This window comes from Mustela nivalis (genome assembly GCF_964662115.1).
Source record: "Mustela nivalis genome assembly, chromosome: 5".
Taxonomy (NCBI): domain Eukaryota; kingdom Metazoa; phylum Chordata; class Mammalia; order Carnivora; family Mustelidae; genus Mustela; species Mustela nivalis.
Genome location: NC_139024.1, coordinates 8,662,458 through 8,681,871, shown reverse-complemented (window position 1 = coordinate 8,681,871; position 19,414 = coordinate 8,662,458). Strand labels below are relative to the sequence as shown.

The window sequence follows — 19,414 nt, the reverse complement described above, 5'->3', positions numbered from 1 at the left end:
TACAGATTTTCATATATTTAATAAATTGAATTAATTCGTGGAATTATCGAGCACAGGTCTGGATGTTTAGCTGAACATCTGCTGAAAGTTTAATGGATTTGGCTATTGTAGAAGAGGATTAGAATTGTAGAAGATAATCAACCTCTAATCCATTTTGAAAGCATTTTTAAAATTGGAGGTATTTGAAAATCAATAAGAATAATGATTCACAGTGACCCCAATTTTAAAAATGTCTTGCTCTTTTTTTTTTTTTTAAGATTTTATTTATTTACTTGACAGACAGAGATCACAAGTAGGCAGAGAGGCAGGCAGAGAGAGAGGTGGAAGCAGGCTTCCTGCTGAGAGTCTGATGCAGGGCTCAGTCCCAGGACCCTGGGATCATGACCTGAGCCAAAGGCAGAGGCTTAACCCACTGAGCCACGCAGGTGCCCCGTCTTGCTCTTCTTGCCAAAATTGAAATCTTGTATGTGTGAGGATGCTCGTAAAGACTTTAACCACATGGAATAACTAGCAATGGTAACAGGTGTGATTCCAATTTTTTAAAATGCTACTAATGTGATAATTTACTTAAAGTTACTCTTCATACCTCACAAGGGCCCAAGGTTGTTTACAGGATAGTACAGTGGATTAGAAGGACGAAGATTTGGGTCCCAGCTTTCATCCCATTACTTACTAGGCTTGTGACTTATGGCGAATCACTTAAAATCCCTGAGCGGCTGTTTCCTGATTTACACCCCAGCTCCATTTAGTTCCACCGCTAGGCGGTCCGCACGGCCTAGTCTCCCACATGGTCCCCAGCACATGGCGGGCATGCGGTTAGCGTTTGCTGGCTGACCTAACAAGACCGGCTGACAATGAAAATGAAAATATTGTCATGCATACCTCAGAAGGGTTGCTTGAGGTTAAAATGATAAAGTGGTATAACATATGGGAAAATGGTTTGAGAACTACATAATGCTGTAGATAACATGGTGCGTTTCTTTTTAAAAACAGAGGAAGAAGTTCTTCATTTTTAAAATGTGGATACATTTTTGGTACCTAACTTAAAAAGAAATCAAGATAAATGTGTTAATAACTGCCAATTATTTCAAATTACTACAGCTTATAAATCTACAACTATTCTGAGAAAAAGTAGGTTTTATCTATCTAAAACTTCAGAGGACTTCAATGATTGCTTAAGATTAATATGACTTTAGAGATAAAATATTAGTGATTGGAGCACCGAGGTGGCTCAGTGGGTTAAGCCACTGCCTTCGGCTTGGGTCAGGATCCCAGGGTCCTAGGATCAAGCCCCCAGTCAGGTTCCCTGCTCAGCAGGGAAGTCTGCTTCTTTCCTCCCCCTGCTCATGCTCTCTCTTGCTCAGTCTCTTTCAAATAAATAAATATAAAATCTTAAAACAAAAATCTGTGATTTTCTTTTTTTTTTTTTTAAGATTTTATTTATTTATTTGACAGAGATCACACATAGGCAGAGAGGCAGGCAGAGAAAGAGGGAGGAAGCAGGCTCTGTGCTGAGCAGAGAGCCCGATGCAGGGCTCCATCCCAGGACCCTGAGATCATGACCTGAGCCGAATGCAGAGGCTTTAACCCACTGAACCACCCAGGCACCCCAAATTTTCAATAGCACAGGTAAACTCTTCAGACAAGTTCAGGTTAAAAAGTCACATGTGAATTCCGTATAACACAGTCATAATATATATAATAGTTTACCGTATTTTAAAAAGAGATTTATATGTACTAATGTTTAAGGTCTAAGATAGATTGTTAGCTGAAAAATGCAAACTATACATTTATATGTACATAAAGAAAAAGGAACCTGTATATTTTCTAATGTTCAAATATATATGTATATGAATATCTTGATAAAGGCCTAGAAGGTACAGCCCTAATTATAATAATGATAACAATGATTATCGTTGAGGAGGGGAGGGAAACTGCCTAAGGCAAAGTAGGGACCAGCTTTACCGGTGTTGTTTGAAATGTTTGAATAGCAGGGATGTGAGAAAATAGACAAGAGCCTATTACCAATTCAAAGAATCCCTTGAACCTTACTTGAACATTGAGGACGGAAGGGGTAGCGATCTATTTAGTCTTACACAGGTAAGGGTGTATGTGTTGGTCCTTACAAGGAGGAGCACTAAAGCTTTCAGTGATGTGACATTTAGGTATTTTTTCATGGGGTAGGTAGAATAGTTTTCCTGTAGAGCAGAAAGTCTCAGTGGCTAACAGCACTGATATCTAACATTAAATATGACACTAAAAAACAAACAAACAAACAAACCACAAAATCAGAAAAATTAAGGGAAAATATATTTGTTAGTTCCATTCGTGGTAACAGAAAGCTTGTAATCAGACATGATTCTCATTAGAGTTACAACAACACAGCTTCTAGATATCTACCATTAAATAAATGAATTAAATTTCATTTTTAATTAGTTTTATTATTTCAACATATTTGATTTGCCCAGTCCATGAGACAATGTTGAGTAAACACAACATAATTTCCATAACCTGAGGGGACCTGCGCATTACCTGATCGCTTGCAACGCTGACTGGCCGAGGAGCGTGTCCCGGCTAGAAGGCGCCCCTCGGTAGCAACCGTTCTCTCCCTGAGGTCTTCTTATTGCTCATCCTCTTCTTCTTCCATGAAGCTCCCTTCTTGGGGCGACACGTCCCCCACATACCTTCCATTGCTTAGTGTTCTTTGCAGGGAGTCCCTGTCTGAAAGGGGCCCCTGTGGCTGTGACATACTTCGTTCAAGGAACTCCTCATCCGTCAGTGGTGCTCCCATCGCTCCGGGACCACCCAGCCCATCCTCAGGCTTCACATCTGGGGGCGGGTCCTCCTTATGCTCGTACATGGACAGTCTCTTTTCCACCACCTCGCGAATCAGCACTGGAACAGTACATGTGCAAAAGTCACTGTGATTGCTCCTGTTAGAGCAGTTGTAAGGCTGACTTAGAGAGAAGCGGGAAGCATCCGCCAGACCTCAGCCCTTCCCCGTGTTAGTTCTCTACAACGGCAGCACCACTTCACTTCTACGCGACCTAATGCGCTGAATATGAATTCAGGTCAATGCCTGTTCTAACGGAGCAGGATTTATACAGTCAAGAGAGAAGATACTGATTCTGATCAAATTACACAAGAACCAAAAATACTATTGAGGGTAAAAATTGGTGCCTTTGTTAATATAATTGAGCTAATGAAACTTTAAAAATGAAAACTATAAAATTTAACATCTTTCTTCTATTTATTCTTTCTGTTGAAAAATCTCAGAAATGAATGTTTAAAAAAAAGATTATATTTAAGGGGCGCCTGGGTGGTTCAGTGGGTTAAGCCTCTGCCTTCGGCTCAGGTCATGATCTAGGGTCCTGGGATCGAGCCCAACATTGAGCTCTCTGCACAGCGGGGAGCCTGCTTCCCCCCTCTCTTTCTGCCTACTTGTGATTCTTTCTGTCGAATAAATAAATAAATAAATAAATAATTTAAAAAGGATTATATTTAAAGAATATTTTATTTTTTAAGTAGTCTCTACACCCAGTGTGGGGCTTGAAATTATAATCCCAAGATCAAGAGTCACATTCTACCAACTGAGCCAGCCAGGTGCCCCAGAAGTGATTTTTTGTTTTTGTTTTTTGTTTTTTTTTTGAGAGAGAGAGAGGAAGCACACATGAGTGCAAGGATGGAGGGGGGGAGGGAGAGAGAATCTTAAGAAGGCTCTATGACCAGCACACGGCCTGATACACGCTCCATCTCACGACCCTGGGATCCTGACCTGACCTGATATCAAGAGTCGGATGCTTAACTGACTGAGCCACCCAAGCGCCCCCAGAAGTGACTTTTAAGTAAAATAAAAGAGCTTACTGTCAAGCACTGTTCTTCCCACCATACTGTATTCCATGGTTTTCTCAACTTCGTTCATTAGCCATGGAAGGAATCCCATCTCAATATCTGTAATAAAAAAAGGTTAATTTTGTTACAATGAAATTCAATCATTATACTGATTTTAATAAATTATTATAGATAGGAAGAATCTGTGCCTTCTCCCTAATTGTTGAAGATTCATCAACACTGTTTCCTTAATACAAAATGTCAAATAGACTTACACAGCATTACTTTTGCCACATTCTCTAAGCATGTTGTGGTCCATTTCCCTTCTATTGCAGTAAAAAGAATATTTTCAAAACTATGAGGTCTTCCTTGGTGTCCAGGCCTTTGGAGCTAACTGAACAGGTGCACTCTGGCTTGCTGAAGGAGGTAGGGTAGGGGTTGGGGAGTAGGGAGGAAGATGTGGGTCTGGGAGCAGAACCCCAATTCAAATGTGATACGAATATGGGATCGAACCGTGCTGATAAAGAGAAGCCTGAAGCCTGGGCCCTAGGACAAGCTCTCCAAGGGTCAGAGAATATCTGAGAAGAATGCCATCCAGAAATGGGTCAGAAACTAGGTGCTTCCATTAGTGATAAAGTTGTTCAAACTGAAATGGAAATCTACTCTACTGTGTGAGCCTTTAAAAAAATATGATCCATTATCATACACACTTTAATGTTGCAAAATGGCTTTTTGCGGGGGGGATGGCATCCATTAGTTTTCACTGGGATGACAATAGAGAATGTAATAGGGAATTACATTCACTACTAGAAATAATTTTTAATCTGAAGCATGAGGCTCATTTTAAGCTTCTAAATGATCTGTAACTGACTTTTCCAGCAATTTCTGAGAGGAAAAAAAAAGTTATCAGCCTCTATGACTACCAGCAGAGGTCTAGCTAGACCCCAGGGGGTTGGCAGGGCAGCACGGAAGGAGCAGTGGGTCTGGGGTCAGAGTCTGAAGCTGAATGGCTGCTTGGGAGAAGGCATTTCACTTCCCTGAGCTTCAGTTTCTACTTCTGAAAAATGGGAATTAATCTGCCCTATCTACCCCCTCCCCCCATCAGGGTTCCTGGGAGGGTCAAATGGGAAAATACTACATAAATGGTAAAGTATGATATAACTGTATACCAGTGGTTGTGTGTAATCTGATCTCTCTCTATGAATTGAGTATGTATTCAGTGAAGATTAACATTACTAACCTCTGCTCCACAATACTATTAGCCTTTTGAAATAGGACCTGTATACAAAAGCAATGTGCATCTAAGGGCTTTCCAACCTGAGGAAGGAGGGTGAGGTTCCTTTGGTCAGGTTAGCTGAGGGTTGGGTCTGGGTGCGTGCTCACAGAAAGCTGACAGGTGTGAGTTCTCTAAAGGTAGAGACCAGGTCTCCTCATTTTTATCTCCCACACTTAATTCAGTTCCCAGGGTGGTGGAGACACCTAATTAAATGAATTCACGACTTTCATTGCTGTCCCCAAAGGGTTTTTGAGTGGAATAGGAAGTCAGCTGAGAAAAAGTTAACTACTTCTGCACATATTTTATACATATTATGTTCCATACATATTATGATATTTAGCTCCTAAATAATCCTTGTTTCACCCATGAGGAAACTGAAGGTCATATAGCTGCTTGATGGTGAAACTGGGACCCAAACTCGTTTTTGACATCAAGCCCGTATTTCTGCCTACTACCCAATGTGGCTTCTTAGTACAGACAGACTGACACCCTAAAATCATGAGCTTTATAGTATACCTCTCAATAATAGCAGTACTTACTTAAAACAACTATAATTGACTTAAAAATTTTGTTTTATAAAGATAGATTCCAATTCAACATAAACATGGGCAAGGGATTACTTGGAAGCACTAGGAAGATGCGTATTGCAGCAGTGATCCTACACCACCTCCACCAACCCACCTCTTTCAATGGGATCGTAGAAGTAGCCACCGTCCCTGAGACTGTCGAACACCGACGGGAGGAGGTCCGCCAGGTAGCGCTGCGCGAACACTCGGGCGGCCACTTTCTGCGCGGTCTCGTTGTGCTTGTAGACCACTTCCCACTGCTGCTGCTTACGCCGCTCCTGCGCACAGAAACCACCACCGCGCACGGTTACTTAGCCGGTCAGGTGCTCCCCAAACACCGAATCTAGCGAGTGGAAGAATCTGGACATATATTTGTATCAAAAAATGGACAGCAAGGAATCGGATTGGTTCATAATTTTCATTCAAGATTTAAATGAATTTCAACAGCTACTGGTTATTGATTTCAAAAAAGAGATGGAGCTTAAGGGAAGACTCATCTCCTGATCCACTTTTAAGTAAAATCACTTGAAGATGAACATGTTTAACTGTATGGATAATATCAAAGAATAATAGTTATATGTATTTGTGATTTGTATTACCTAAACTATTATCAATACAACAGTTACAGTGGCTCAGACATCTTCAGGTAAAGAACGTGGATCCGTGAGTTGTCTCATTTGTGAGCTTCTCTGAGTTCATAGAGCTCTGAAAATTATAAACCTCTCTTCTGTTGTTGCTTCTTATAGACTATAGGATATCTATAAAGCTAAGGAACCATCTCCTCTACTCCCATGTGGAAGTGGGAGCATTAATATAGTTTCTAATGAAGTCTATTTTCAGAATTTAAGCAAATATAAATCTAGGTGATTTTATTCATTATTTTCATAGTATATTTCCTAATAGTAAATAAACAAGTACATTTCCTTTGATAAGGATTTCCCCGATTTCAACAAAGCTAATTTTGCCACTGTTCATTTCACATTTGTAAACAAATAGTCTTGCATTTTTATAATCTCTACCATAAGCCCTATGCCCTTTACACAATTAATTATTCATCATGGAGAAAAATGGAAAGTCTATTTGATTAGGTATTAAGTAGAATATGCAAACAACTAAGCTATTCTGTGCAGTAAACTAGACTTTGGGAAATTATTTGAACTCTTTTAGGTATTCAGGCACTCCTATATACTTTATCTATTCAGTGTCCAACATAGGGCAGCAATTATTGCCAGACCCAGAAAGACTCTCAAAGATCACTGAGTTTAGTGTTTCCTGACTGAAGGTAATTGGCATACTTTATGTTTTATTTTTACTTTTTAAAAAGATTTTATTCATTTGACAGAGAGAGAGAGAGAGCAGGAACACAAGCAGGGGGAGAGGTAGAGGGAGAAGCAGGCTCCCCACTGAGCAGGGAGCCCAATGCGGGTTCCATCCCAGGATCCTGGGACCATGACCTGAGCCGAAGGCAGATGCTTAACCGACTGAGCCACCCAGGCATGCCTGTTGGCACATTTTAAAAACTAGATTCTAAAACTTTTCTTACTAAAAGTTCTATAAACCTGTAATGTAAATGTAAAAAAGTTTGTAAATGTAAAGTTTGTTGCTCAGTTATCTCCTCTTTTGTAGCAACAAACATTTTCCTGGCATATTTGCAAAGATTTTTAACCTATGACATACCACGTGATTCAGGACATAATCTGTTAAATAGCCAAAGACTAAGAAAGAAAACTAGAATTCTATACTTTTTCTTCTCTGTGCCGTCTCTCTTGCTCTTCAAGTCGTTGAACTTCAGCGAGTTCAGCGCTGCGCAGCTCCTCATACGCGTGCTGACTGGCCCACAGGTTGGCCAGCTCCTCTTCTTCCATCACTTCCAGAAGAGACTGCTCAATGATCTTTCCCACCAAAACTTCTAACATTGGTTTTACTTCAAGATCAAAGTCAAAGAGCTTAAACACACAGGACAAAGCAAGTTAAAAAAATTTTTTTAAAGCAAGTTTAAAATTTTAATCATGAACCAAATGCTCAAAGAAAGAATATCCAGAAAAGAGGTAATGGCAGGGTTCTATTTATTGAGGATCTTCTGTGTGCCAGACGCTGTGATGGTGACTTACTTATGGTTTCCAAAACTCACAACAGCCATACAGGGCACACAGAAGAGCAGCCAAAAATTATAAAAAGACTTACGTACTCATCAGAATGAACTCTGGTACTCAACAATTTTAAGATCAAATTCTGAAACCCAAAAGAAATATCCTTATATTTCTTAATTTTTGCCCTTTCTATTAGATTTTCATTAACAGTTTGAAGAACCAAGGAACTAAGGAACAAGAATAACGGGCATTTTGGTGATTCTTCTCTAGAATTTAGAGGCAAATATACCCTTCTATGTAGTTTGTGAAGACTTTATTTCCCAAATTCAGTGCAATTCCTTCAAGTAAATCTTAAATCTCACTTAAGTCATTATGTGCATAAGAATTGCCCTCTCTTCAATTTCCTAAACTGGTCTATTTGTGCATTCTACATTGATATGAAAATGTAAATATTTTAGAATTTTTTTCCCTAACATAGAGTATCTTCATGAAAACTATATAATTTAAAAGCAACTAATAGGGAACCTCTTATACCAGAGATAGTATTTTTCTTTATTTGGTACAAGTTTACCTTGTATCCCTATATTAAGTATGCAAACACACAAAAATCAAAGTGCAGATATTCTAAAAATATTTCTAATGCTTTTTATTTCTGATCAGCAAAGAGGGTAAATCAGAACATTGTAGTTCAGAATAAAACTATTATAGGTACATTTGGAAAGAAATCCAGTAGGTAGCATCTTTCTGATTATGAAGTGGTTTGTAAGCTTTTAACTAAACCTAACTTTACCTATTTATAAAGAAGATAGAAGGAAGTCCAAATAATGTACTGTACCTCTCCTTCCAGTATTTGGGTGGCCACATCTTTGCCAGTTTTGGCAGGAATAAAGAGGGGTGTTGGTGGTCTGTCCAAAAAGGCATCTGTTTGGCATTCCACATCAACTTCTATTATGCGGTCAGCAATTTCTTCAAGGTATATTTCTAAGAGAATACCGTACAAACCGAGTTTGAAATTCTGTTCTATTTCAAGCATATACGTGTATTGAAACTTTAGCTCCTTCAAAACAGAATTAAATAGATCAGAAAAGAAGTGCTCAAGTGTGGGATTAAATTCATGCCTTGTCCTAAGCAGTTTTATGTATTTGGAAGAACACTGAGCCAGTTGGGCTAGGGCATTTATGGAACGTTGAGAAAGCACTGAGCTTAGTACTTGAAAATGGAACTAAAGAACATGAAGCTTAGGTGAATGTAAGATGCAAAGTATGATTAGAGACGGAGAGTTAATAATCCATCTGTATAACAGAGTCCTAAGATAGTAAACATATAAAGATTTTAAAATTCCTGGATATTTTAAAACTTAGGCACCATGTTACTTGATGTTCCCTCTAGGCTATAGATCATTAAACAGACACATGAAACAAATTTCACCTTAGGAATCATTTATCCTAGGCAAGGGCAGTGTAGTATCATGCAAAGAACATGAGAACTGAAGTCAGATGTTGAACACAGGACCTAGTCAAGTTACATCTTCTTAGAGCCTGAGTTTCTTTATCCGTAAAAGGGATCATAATGACTCATCACAAGGAGTTTTTAATAATAAAGGAGATGCACAGGTAGAGGACTGGAGTGGTCTCAGATATAGGAAAACTCAATACAAAGCAGCTGCTACTGTATCACTTGATATTTTGATGTATAAAGAAACACTAAAATTTAGCTCTTGTAGAATTATAGCTACATTGGCTAATTATGGACATATATGCATTCTAGTCTTGGCCTCAAGGTAGGGGGGAAAAGACCTGGAATGGTTTGGTTCCTTTTGTCCTAACTACCCAGCAATAACTGGTAAAACCACTCACCATCTTGGCAAGATGCAAGGTGAATCCTGAGTAGTTACATCAGTCTAAGGAAAACACCACGTGTTGTCTGATTATCAAGATCCTGACAACACCACCGCTCAACCCTAGAGGTCCCGGTAATCCTGAGAACAGCCAAATGAGTAGGAAAGCCTGGCACTGGCCCAGCAGAGCCCATGTGGCCTTGGGGAATGTGTGCAGTGAAAGAAGGACAGAGCAGAAGAGGCTTTGGGGAGAGAGGGGGAGGAGTCAGATCTGGCTGAGTTCATGCCTCTCAAAAGACAAAATGTCAAAGTAGAACTTCCTTGCTCTCTTCTCCTGTAGGTCCAGCAGGGATTCATGTTGGGATATAAAAAATAAAAGAGAGAGGAATAATCCCAGGTGGAGAGAGAAGTATGTGAAAAGAGCTAAGAGAGAATTAATTTGGTCATAAATTTTTTAACCTTATTGCATACTTCCAGCTATACCCAATATAATAATAAAATACAGTCTATGAATTTGTTGAATGAATGCGCTCTTCCTACCATGTGACTGGGGCAGTACTGCATAGATTAACGGATATGTAAGTAATATAAAAGCCAAAAAAAAAAAAAAAGAATTGACCTAGAAAAGTGAGCAAACCCAGGAGCCATGATGCCAGGGCCATGGTTACATACCTGTTTGCACATCCACGTGCTTTCTGCCTTCCACGGGTTCGGGGGTTCGTGGTCGGAGCTGTTCTTGGGCTCGTTTTCTGGCAAGAGCCCTCCTCTTCGCCTGCTGCTGTCTCTGAATCTCTAGAGGATCAGGCTGCCCAGGCTGAGTGACAGAAAAGGCTTCTAAAATTTAGAAGATATTTCTCAAAGCATATAGAACTGCCATTCCAGAAGTGGATAGCGTAAGAGCATCTGTCATACAATTCTTCCTGATTATCAGTGACTTCATGATTAAAATTCTGTTTGAATTTTGTCAGGTAATTATAAAGTTATCTGATGAAGCATGTAAGTAACTTCAAAGTGTGACTGTTGCCTGGAATAAACAGCTGCAGAATCCCATCTAATAAATTCTTTTTCCTTGTTCAAGCATTTTTACCGTGAATTCCTTGGATGCCTCGTAACCAAGTATACTGTGAATTACTCAGTTACAATACATTTTAATGTGTAGTTAAGGAACTGAAAAGCACTAGGATCTAAAAAAAAAAAATCTGAATTTCACATAGACAAAATTCCTGAAAAAATATGTGAGGTCACAAAGGAAATATTCTCAGTCTGAACAAAGCCTGTCCCAGCTATTGTCCCCAAACAATAGCTGATTATGGGTTAAAAATGTAATTATTTACAGTAGAGCTCTGCAATATTTAGAGGTCCTTGATTTCATATCTGTATCTCATTCTGTAGTCATTTCCTATAGCTAACCTGTCTTATCTCAAGGTAAATATGAAAAGAATGGGGAAATTTGAAAGACTTTGTGTGGGAAAAAATTTTAATATTTAAAATTAGAATTGTAAAAACAATCTGGTAACATTAAAATTTATTAAAAATATGCCATATTCCCATTTCCCCAATACAGTGGCCATTGTCATTTAAATGCATACACTTTTTCTGGTTGTGATGATATCATAGAATTATTTAATTTATTTTTTTGAAAGAGGGTGAAAGAGAACACATGAGTGGGATGGGGAGGGGGAGCAGGAGAGAGAGAGAGAATCTCAAGCAGACTCCCAGTTGAGTGTGGAATCCCCGCTGGTTTCTCTTTGCTAGTATTTTGTTGAGGACTTTTGCATTGACATTCATGATAGCTATTGGTCTATAGGTGTCTTTGTCTGATTTGGTTATCAGGGTAATACTGATTCCCTGAAGTTTTCCTTCTTCTTTTATTTTCTGGAAGAGATTGTGTAAGTTTATGTAAATTGTGTAAAATCAATGAGAATTAAAAAAAAAAAATCCTTGGTAGAATTTTCCAGTGCAACTATCTGGGCCTGGATATTTCTTTTTTGAAAGCTTTTTTTTTTTTCTTTTTTGAAAGCTTTTAAATTAGAAATTCAATTTCTTTAATAGTTATTAAACAATTCAGAATATCTATTTCATGTTAGGTGAATTTTGGTAGTTTATAGTTTAAAGAATCAGCCCATTTCATTTAGTTTGTTGAATTATATGTATAGATTTATTTGTAGTATTCTATTATGATCCTTTTACTCTTTTACTAGATATAGAATCTTTACTAGTTACATCCCTGATATTTGCTTATTTGTTTCTCCTCTTCTACTTCCTTTCTTTTCTTTTTAAAAGATTTTAATTAATTAATTTATTTGACAGAGAGACACAGAGAGCGAGAGAGAGCGAGCATGAGTGGTGGGGGGGGGGAGGGGAACAGGGAGAAGCTGACTCCAAGCCAAGCAGGGAGCAGACACCGGGCTCAATCCTAGAACCCTAGGATCATAGCCTGAGCTGAAGACAGACGCTTAACCTACTGAGCCACCCAGGAACCCCTCTTTTACCTTTTTTTGTCAGTTTTGCTAGAGGCTTATCAACTTTACTGATATTTTCAAAGATAAGAAATTTAATCTTTTCATGGTTGCAGGATCTATGGTTATATCTCCTGATAGTCATTCTGGTATCTGCTATTTGTGTTTTCTTTCTCATTTTTAATTTGGTAGTTTTGCTAGAGGTTTACCAATTTTATTCAGAGAACCAGATTTTGGGTCCATTGATTTTCTCTGCTGTTTTTGTATGCTTTTTAAAAAGGTTCATTTATTTGAGAGAGAGTATGTGTGCATGCAAGTGCACATGCATGGGGGAGGAGGATGGGCGGCGGAGAATCTTCAAGCAGACCCTCTGCTAACTGTGGGGCCTGGAGTGGGGCTCAATCTCAGGACCCATGAAATCATGACCTGAGCCAAAACTAAGAGTTCTACACTTAACCAACTGAGCCATCCAGGTGCCTCTACTTTTTTTTTTTTTTTTTGAGAGAGGGTGAGTGCATGTAAGTGGGGGTAGGAGGGGAAAGAGAGAGAAAGAGAATCTTAATCAGGCTTCACACCCAGCACTGAGCCTGATTTGGGGCTCCATCTCACCCCCTGGGATTATGACCTAAGTCAAAATCAAGAGTCCCATGCTTAGCCAATGGAGCCACCCAGGGGCCACTATTGTTACTGTTTTCAATGTGAGTGATTTCTGCTTTTATCTTTATTACTTTCTTCCTTCTGCTTGCTTTGGGTTTATTTTTCTCATCTTTTCCCCATTTATTGATGTAGGAGGTTAGATTATTGATTTGAAGTCTTTCCTTTTTAGTTTTTTTCATTTCAGCGCTGTTTTGGCATGAAACACAAATTTGGATTTGTTGTATCTTCATTTAGTCCCGAGTGGTCTTTCAAAATTCCCTTTAGTATTTCCTCTATGGATTATTTGGAAACATGCTGCTTAATTTTCAAGTGTTTGAAGATTTCCTGTTATCACCTATTATTGATTTCTAGTTTGAAATTTTGAAAGAGACATTATTCCATTATGGTATGATTTCAAATATCCTAAGTATCTTGAGATTTGTTTTGTAACCCAGGATATGTTCTACCTTGGTCAATATTCCACAGGAGCCTCAAAACTGTATGAATTCTGGTGCAGTCAGTTAACCATCTGACTCTTAGTTTAGTTTGGGTCATGATCTCAGGATCATAAGATCAAGCCCACCACTGGGCTCTGTGCTTAGTGCAGAATCTGCTTGAGGTTGTCTCTCCCTCTGCACCCCTCTGCCCCGACTCGTGCTATCTAAAATAAATAAATCTTAAAAAAAAAAAGCATATGTACTCTTGTTGTTGTTAGGTGAAAGTGTTGTATAAATGTAAATTACAACCCATTGGTTGGTGATGTGTAGTTCTATATTTTTGCTGATTTTCTGATAGATGGATATTGAAGTACCAAACTAAAATTATGGATTTGTCTATTTCTCCTTCCAATTTTAGCTTCATGTATTTTGAAGCTCTGTAGTTTGGTGCATATATAGTTAAGACTGCTATATCTTCTTGGTATACTGTGACCTTTTTACCATTTTGTATTGTCCTTCTTTGTCCACGGTAATATTGTTTTCCTTAGGTCTACTTTATCTGTTATTTAGATAGCCACAACTACTGCTTAAAAATTAATATTTATCTTTTCCCATCCTTTTACTTTTGACCTACCTACATCACTGTAATTGAAATGAGTTTCTTGTAGACAGAACACAATTGGGTCATGGTTGGGGTTTTTTGTATTATTTTGTTTTTGTTTTTTTTATCTACTCTGCCTATCTATCTCTTAATTGGCTTGTTTAGACCATTTACATTTAAAGCAACTATTACAGTAAAGCAAACTATTACATTTAAAGCAACCATTACAACTATTACATTACATTTAAGGCAGCTATTGCCATGTTAGGGTTGTCTTTTTACTTTTTGATTTGTTTGTTCTAATTTTTGTTTTCTTTTTATTTCCTTTCTGTGAATTAGTTGGAACATTTCTTAGAATTCTTTTTTTAACTGTTAAAAAAGTTATAGTTTTCACTATAACTCTTTGCATAGTTTTTTAAAAAATAGTTGCTCCAAGTTTTACAATATACTATGTACCTGACCACAGTCAACATTTAATATCAACATTTTACCACTTTAAGTGGAAGGCAAAAACTGTACTGCCATTTAGATAGCATTATTTTCCTTACTTTTAAAATACAATCAAAATCTAATCATCTTAAGTATTTTATCTACATATATTAAGCACCACATCACATGATGCTGTAGTTTTGCTTCAACCATCAAACACGATTTTTAACACCCAGAAGACAGTTTATTGTATTTACCCCTATTTTCACCTAATCCAGTGATCTTTCTTTCTGAAGTCCCAAGCCGCCTTCTTTTATCATTTCCTTTCTACTTGGAGAGCTTTCTTTAGCTCTTCTCTAAGTGTAAGTCAGCTGGTGACAAATCCTCCAGGTTTCCTTCATCTGAGAGCAACTTGTTTTCCTCTTTCTTCCTGAAGAACGTTTTCACTGGATTAGAATTAGAGCTTGATAGCCCTTTTCCTTCAGGACTTGAAAAATACTGTGCCACTTTCTCTGGCCTCCATTGTTTCAAATGAAGAACCACTGTTAGTCAAATAATTGTTCCACTTCTGGCAATGTGTCATGTGTTTATAGCTGCTTTCAGGATTTTTTAATCTTAGTTTTGAAATTTGATTTTGTTGTGTCTTGGTGTGAATTTCTTTGGGTTTTCCCTGCTTGGGGTTCAACTAACTTTTTAGATCTGTAGGTTTTGCCTTTTGCCAAATTTGTGGAATTTTCAAACACTAGTTCTTCAAATATTTTTTCAGTCCCATGCCTTTTCTCCTCTCCAAGACTCAGAAAACATGATTGTTAGACATTTTGTTATTGCTCCTCAGCTGTGAAGCTTTTTTTACTTTTTATTATTATTATTTTTTTGTGGCCTGTTTTCTAATTGTCATTCAAAATGGGTAATTTCCATTGATTTGGCTTTGAATTCACTGATTGCTCCCTATGTCATTTCTGATGAGTCATGTGACTTTTTACATATTTTCCATTTGGTTCATTTTTTTAAAAAGATATTTATTTATTTGAGAGATAGAGAGGAGCAGGGAGAGGGACAGAAGGGGAAGGGAGAAGCAGATTCCCCGTTGAACAGGGGGCCTGATGTGGTACTCCATCCCAGAACTCTGGGATCATGCCTGAGCTGAAGGCAGATGGTTAACTGACTGAGCCACCCAGGCGCCCCCATTTGGCTCATTTGTATGACTTCTATTTCTTCGCTAATATTTTCTGTTTTTTCATTTAAGAATGTTCATAATTATTCACTTTTGATTGAAGCATTTTTTTAATGATTACTGCTTTAAAATCCTTGTCAGGTAATCCCTACATCTGAGTCATGTTGGTGTCGTCATCTCTTGACTGATTTTCCTCATTCCGGTTGTGACTGCTCTGGTTCTTGGTATGATGAGCGATTTTTCTTTTCTTTCTTTTTTTTTTTTTTTTTTTTTTTTTTTTAGCAGGAAGTCATCCCTTTTTGCTGTGGCATGCAGGCATGGGTGGAGATAGCAATTCAGCCTCCTGCTAGGCCCCATGTGAAAGCTGAGGATCAATTTGTATCAATCACCTTATTGGTGCCTGGTGGGGGTAGAATTTCAGCTCCCTGCTGGGACACCAGTATTGGGGTATAGAGGAGTGGAGCTCTAACACTGCTTTCTCTCACTTGTTTCTCTTTGTTGCTGCCAGATAGGGTTGAAAATTCAGCTGCCTCCTAACTCTGTTGCCATCACCCCAGGAAAAGCAGGGTACCAACTTGTACCATCTCTGGCCATCTCACTGCCCCTGGGTGAGAATGGAAGGTAAGCTTCCTGCTCAGCCCTTGTTGATACCACCTCAGTGAGTGAATCAGAGCACCGACGAGTACTGCACAGTTGCTGCCAGTGTGGGGATGGAAGTCCAGTTCGCCAGCCACGTCTTGCTGACTCCACTAGGAGGGACAGGGCAGTTTTTCCATGGGGGTTTGGCTGGGGAAGGGCAGTAAAAAGGTTTCTGTTCTGCTAGGTTACCCTTCTGCAGTCTTTTGGATAAAGGGAACAGGCGTGTGCCTGTTGGTTGTGCTGGGTTGCAAGCTTCTCCAGTGTTCTGAATGGGATTTAAGAAGACTTAGGGAACTCATCACTATGTCGCTCAAATCCTGAGGTCCCTAGCCAGTCCATTTCCTTCTTTCCACTTCCAGAATCTTCTAGTGTTTTCTTGTGCTATTGACAAATTCCTGCTTGTCTGGACTGGAAGTCTCAGTATAGAGTTTTTAGGTAAGTTGTTGAATAATTAACTAAAGAACTAAAAAAAAAAAAAAATCAAATCATCACAATATTAATTTTAAAAAACTATAAAAAAGGTGATTCTCTTTTTTAGTTTAGTTCTAGGTGTGCCAGTGTTTATTGCTATTGCCACAAGATGCCAAATCACATCTATATCGCATGTTTGAGCTGTTGTTTTCAAATGTTGGTCCCTGAACTGGCTGTACCGACTGCCTAGAGAAGTTAATTAATGATGCACTTATCTGTGTCCAACCCTTGAAGGTTCTAAATGCAGCAGATCCAGGGTATGGCCGAAACATACAATATTTTTTTTTTTTTTTAAAGATTTTATTTATTTATTTGACAGAGAGAAATCACAAGTGGGCAGAGAGGCAGAGAGAGAGAGAGGAGGAAGCAGGCTCCCTGCTGAGCAGAGAGCCCGATGCGGGACTCGATCCCAGGACCCCGAGATCACGACCCGAGCCGAAGGCAGCGGCCCAACCCACTGAGCCACCCAGGCGCCCCCGAAACATACAATATTTTTAGTGAGTTTCCTTGATGGCTTTGATGTACATGCTTCAGAATGTCTAATATTCCATATATCACCATGTGGTGGTGGTGGGCATGTATATATCACACAGTGTTTACAGATTAACTATATTTCATCATCACTCTTAATCATCAAGCCACATCCTAATCATCTCTGTATCCTAGGTACTCAGCACAGGACCTAAAACCCAATAAATATTATAAATATTTAGAAATTAAAGAAACTAAATTAAATTAGAAATTAAAGAAAAGAATTTTGGATTAAATAATGAGGAGAGTATTATAGTATGAAATAATTTAAACAAACCTAAATATGTTATACCAGTGCTACTCAAAGTGTTATCTGTGAACTGTTTGAACTGGTCTGTAAAAATTTAATTATAGAAATTGAGAGTTGAAGTATGTAAGCTTTTAGAGCAGTTTTACAAAGTGCTGTTAATCTAGCAAAACATTGGAGTTTTTGTATTTTTTTAAATTATTGTTTTTAATTGTGGTGAAGGCCATTTTGAAGTGTAGAATCTAGTGGCATTAAGTACATTCACACTGTTCTACAACCATTACCATATCCATCTCCAGACTCTTCGTTTTGCAAAACTGAACCTCTGTACCCATTAAACACTAACTCCCTAATCCCCCACTCCCTTAATCCCCGGCACCCACCATCAGCCTTGTATTTCACATGTCTTTTTTTTTAAATTAGATTTAATTTTTCTAGTAATCGATCAGTATTTTATTTTATAACTGTTTTAGTCTACAGGAAATTAGAAATGAAAACAAACAAACTGGTCGCTCAGCACAAGTACTTTGAAAAGCTGTGTGTTAGAATATTCAAATTTTACTTACCAGCGGTCCCATCTGTAGAGCATAAGTGTTGCCTCGGATCACCCTTCTGTCATACATTATGTTTCCGTAATGCATAGGTTCTTCAGCTCTGTAAAATAGCAAATTCTAAATAACGATTGTAATAGTGTTGGTCTGTGCAGTTAACTCATTTTTAGTTAGATTTAGACTAAGATACAAATGTTAGGAAAACAGATTTTTGTTTGACAAATTACTACCATTTATGGAATGCTTGCTATATGCCAGACCCTTCACATATTTTATTTATTGCTCACAATAAGCTTCAAGTTGGGAACTCTCATTCCTATCTGACAGAAGAGGAGGGAGATTCAGAAAGGAATGTGCCCAAGGTTACCTAACTAACTAGTAAGTGGCAGAGCTGGACTTAGGGCTGTACATCTGTTAGACTACTTGACAAATGTGAAAATGGACGGTTGGAAAGGGGCCTGCCTTAAAGTACTGGTAATTGGATTCAAGGATTGAAAAGATTCACAGAATCGGGCTTATGAAGTAAGTAAATCAAGTTTCTTGTTGTTTCTTTAAACTCAGAGATATATTGTTAAAATGATATTGTTTTAAATCTTAATAGAATTTTGCTTTGGGGGAATCAGAGTATCAGTAGTAAAAAACCATACTGTTGATGTTTTCTTTCAAAGTTCTTTAAATGATATCTGATGTATGGCTATGAAGTCAAATATTGACCCATACCAATAACAGCACTCTACTAGAAATGATTTTGAGAGGGGTCGTAAATTGCTTTTTTTTTTTTTTTTTATCATATATTAAAACCACTTTTGGATAACCTGACCTCATATTACTTAAAACCCAGGCATGTAACACTGCTCATCTTACTCGCTCTCTGGGCAGGGTTCAGCTCAGCTGGTCACTCCTTCGCTGAAGCACTCTTTTTTCTAGTTGCCGTGACACCGGGATAGTCTTCAGATTGTTTTTCTAGGACTTGTCTTTCTCAGCCTGTGTTTGCTCCTCCTGATCTCAGGGCTAGGCCTTCTCTTGCCCTTCACTGAATTCATCCATTTTCAGGGTTTTCCTCATAATCCATATACCTAAAACTCCCAATTTTATTTTACCTTTAACTCAGAACTCTCCTCTGAGCTCCAGGAATATATATCCAATTGATATGCTCAGTGACCTCTCACTGAGATGTCTCGAAAGCAACCTCAAGATTGAACTAATTATCACTCTCCCACTCCAACTTCTTAGGTCTTTAGTGTTCCCTGTTTCTAACTGGTACCAATAACCACCCAACTGGCTTAATCTAGAAGCCTGGGAGTCATCCATAATTCCTCTCTCCTCCTCACTGTCTGTATCCAGCAAGTCTTATTGATTCTACTCCCCAAATCTTTTTCGTATCTTTCCATCGCTTATTGCCACCGCTATATTTTACCTGGACTACTGCAAGAGTCTCTTAGTCTTAACTGTTGGGAACATTTTTCTCAGAATCTGTCCTATACATTGTACCCAGTGAATTTTTTAAAATAGAAAAAATTCTAAAGGACACTTACTTGGTTAAAACCTCCTAGTGCTAATTAACATAATCATGAGGAAAATTTTTGTTTTGATTTCAAACTATCAAAAGCCAAAAAGAAAAAAAAAATCCATAAAACCT

At 38.3% G+C, this 19,414-nt stretch overlaps 1 protein-coding gene across 1 annotated transcript in view; it reads right to left on the bottom strand.

The window, feature by feature from the left end:
• Nucleotides 1–2,288: 2,288 nt before the first annotated feature.
• The window catches only part of RSPH3 (radial spoke head 3), a gene marked incomplete at its 5' end in the record, with an annotated part of 30,027 nt that continues 12,901 nt past the window's right edge, over nt 2,289–19,414 (bottom strand). The window contains 7 exons of the mRNA XM_082731365.1: nt 2,289–2,895; nt 3,865–3,951; nt 5,789–5,951; nt 7,416–7,619; nt 8,599–8,744; nt 10,273–10,414; nt 17,791–17,878. Of these exons, the coding sequence (XP_082587491.1) occupies nt 2,621–2,895; nt 3,865–3,951; nt 5,789–5,951; nt 7,416–7,619; nt 8,599–8,744; nt 10,273–10,414; nt 17,791–17,878 (1,105 nt within the window). The 3' untranslated portion in view covers nt 2,289–2,620. The remainder of the gene's footprint in view (nt 2,896–3,864; nt 3,952–5,788; nt 5,952–7,415; nt 7,620–8,598; nt 8,745–10,272; nt 10,415–17,790; nt 17,879–19,414) is intronic.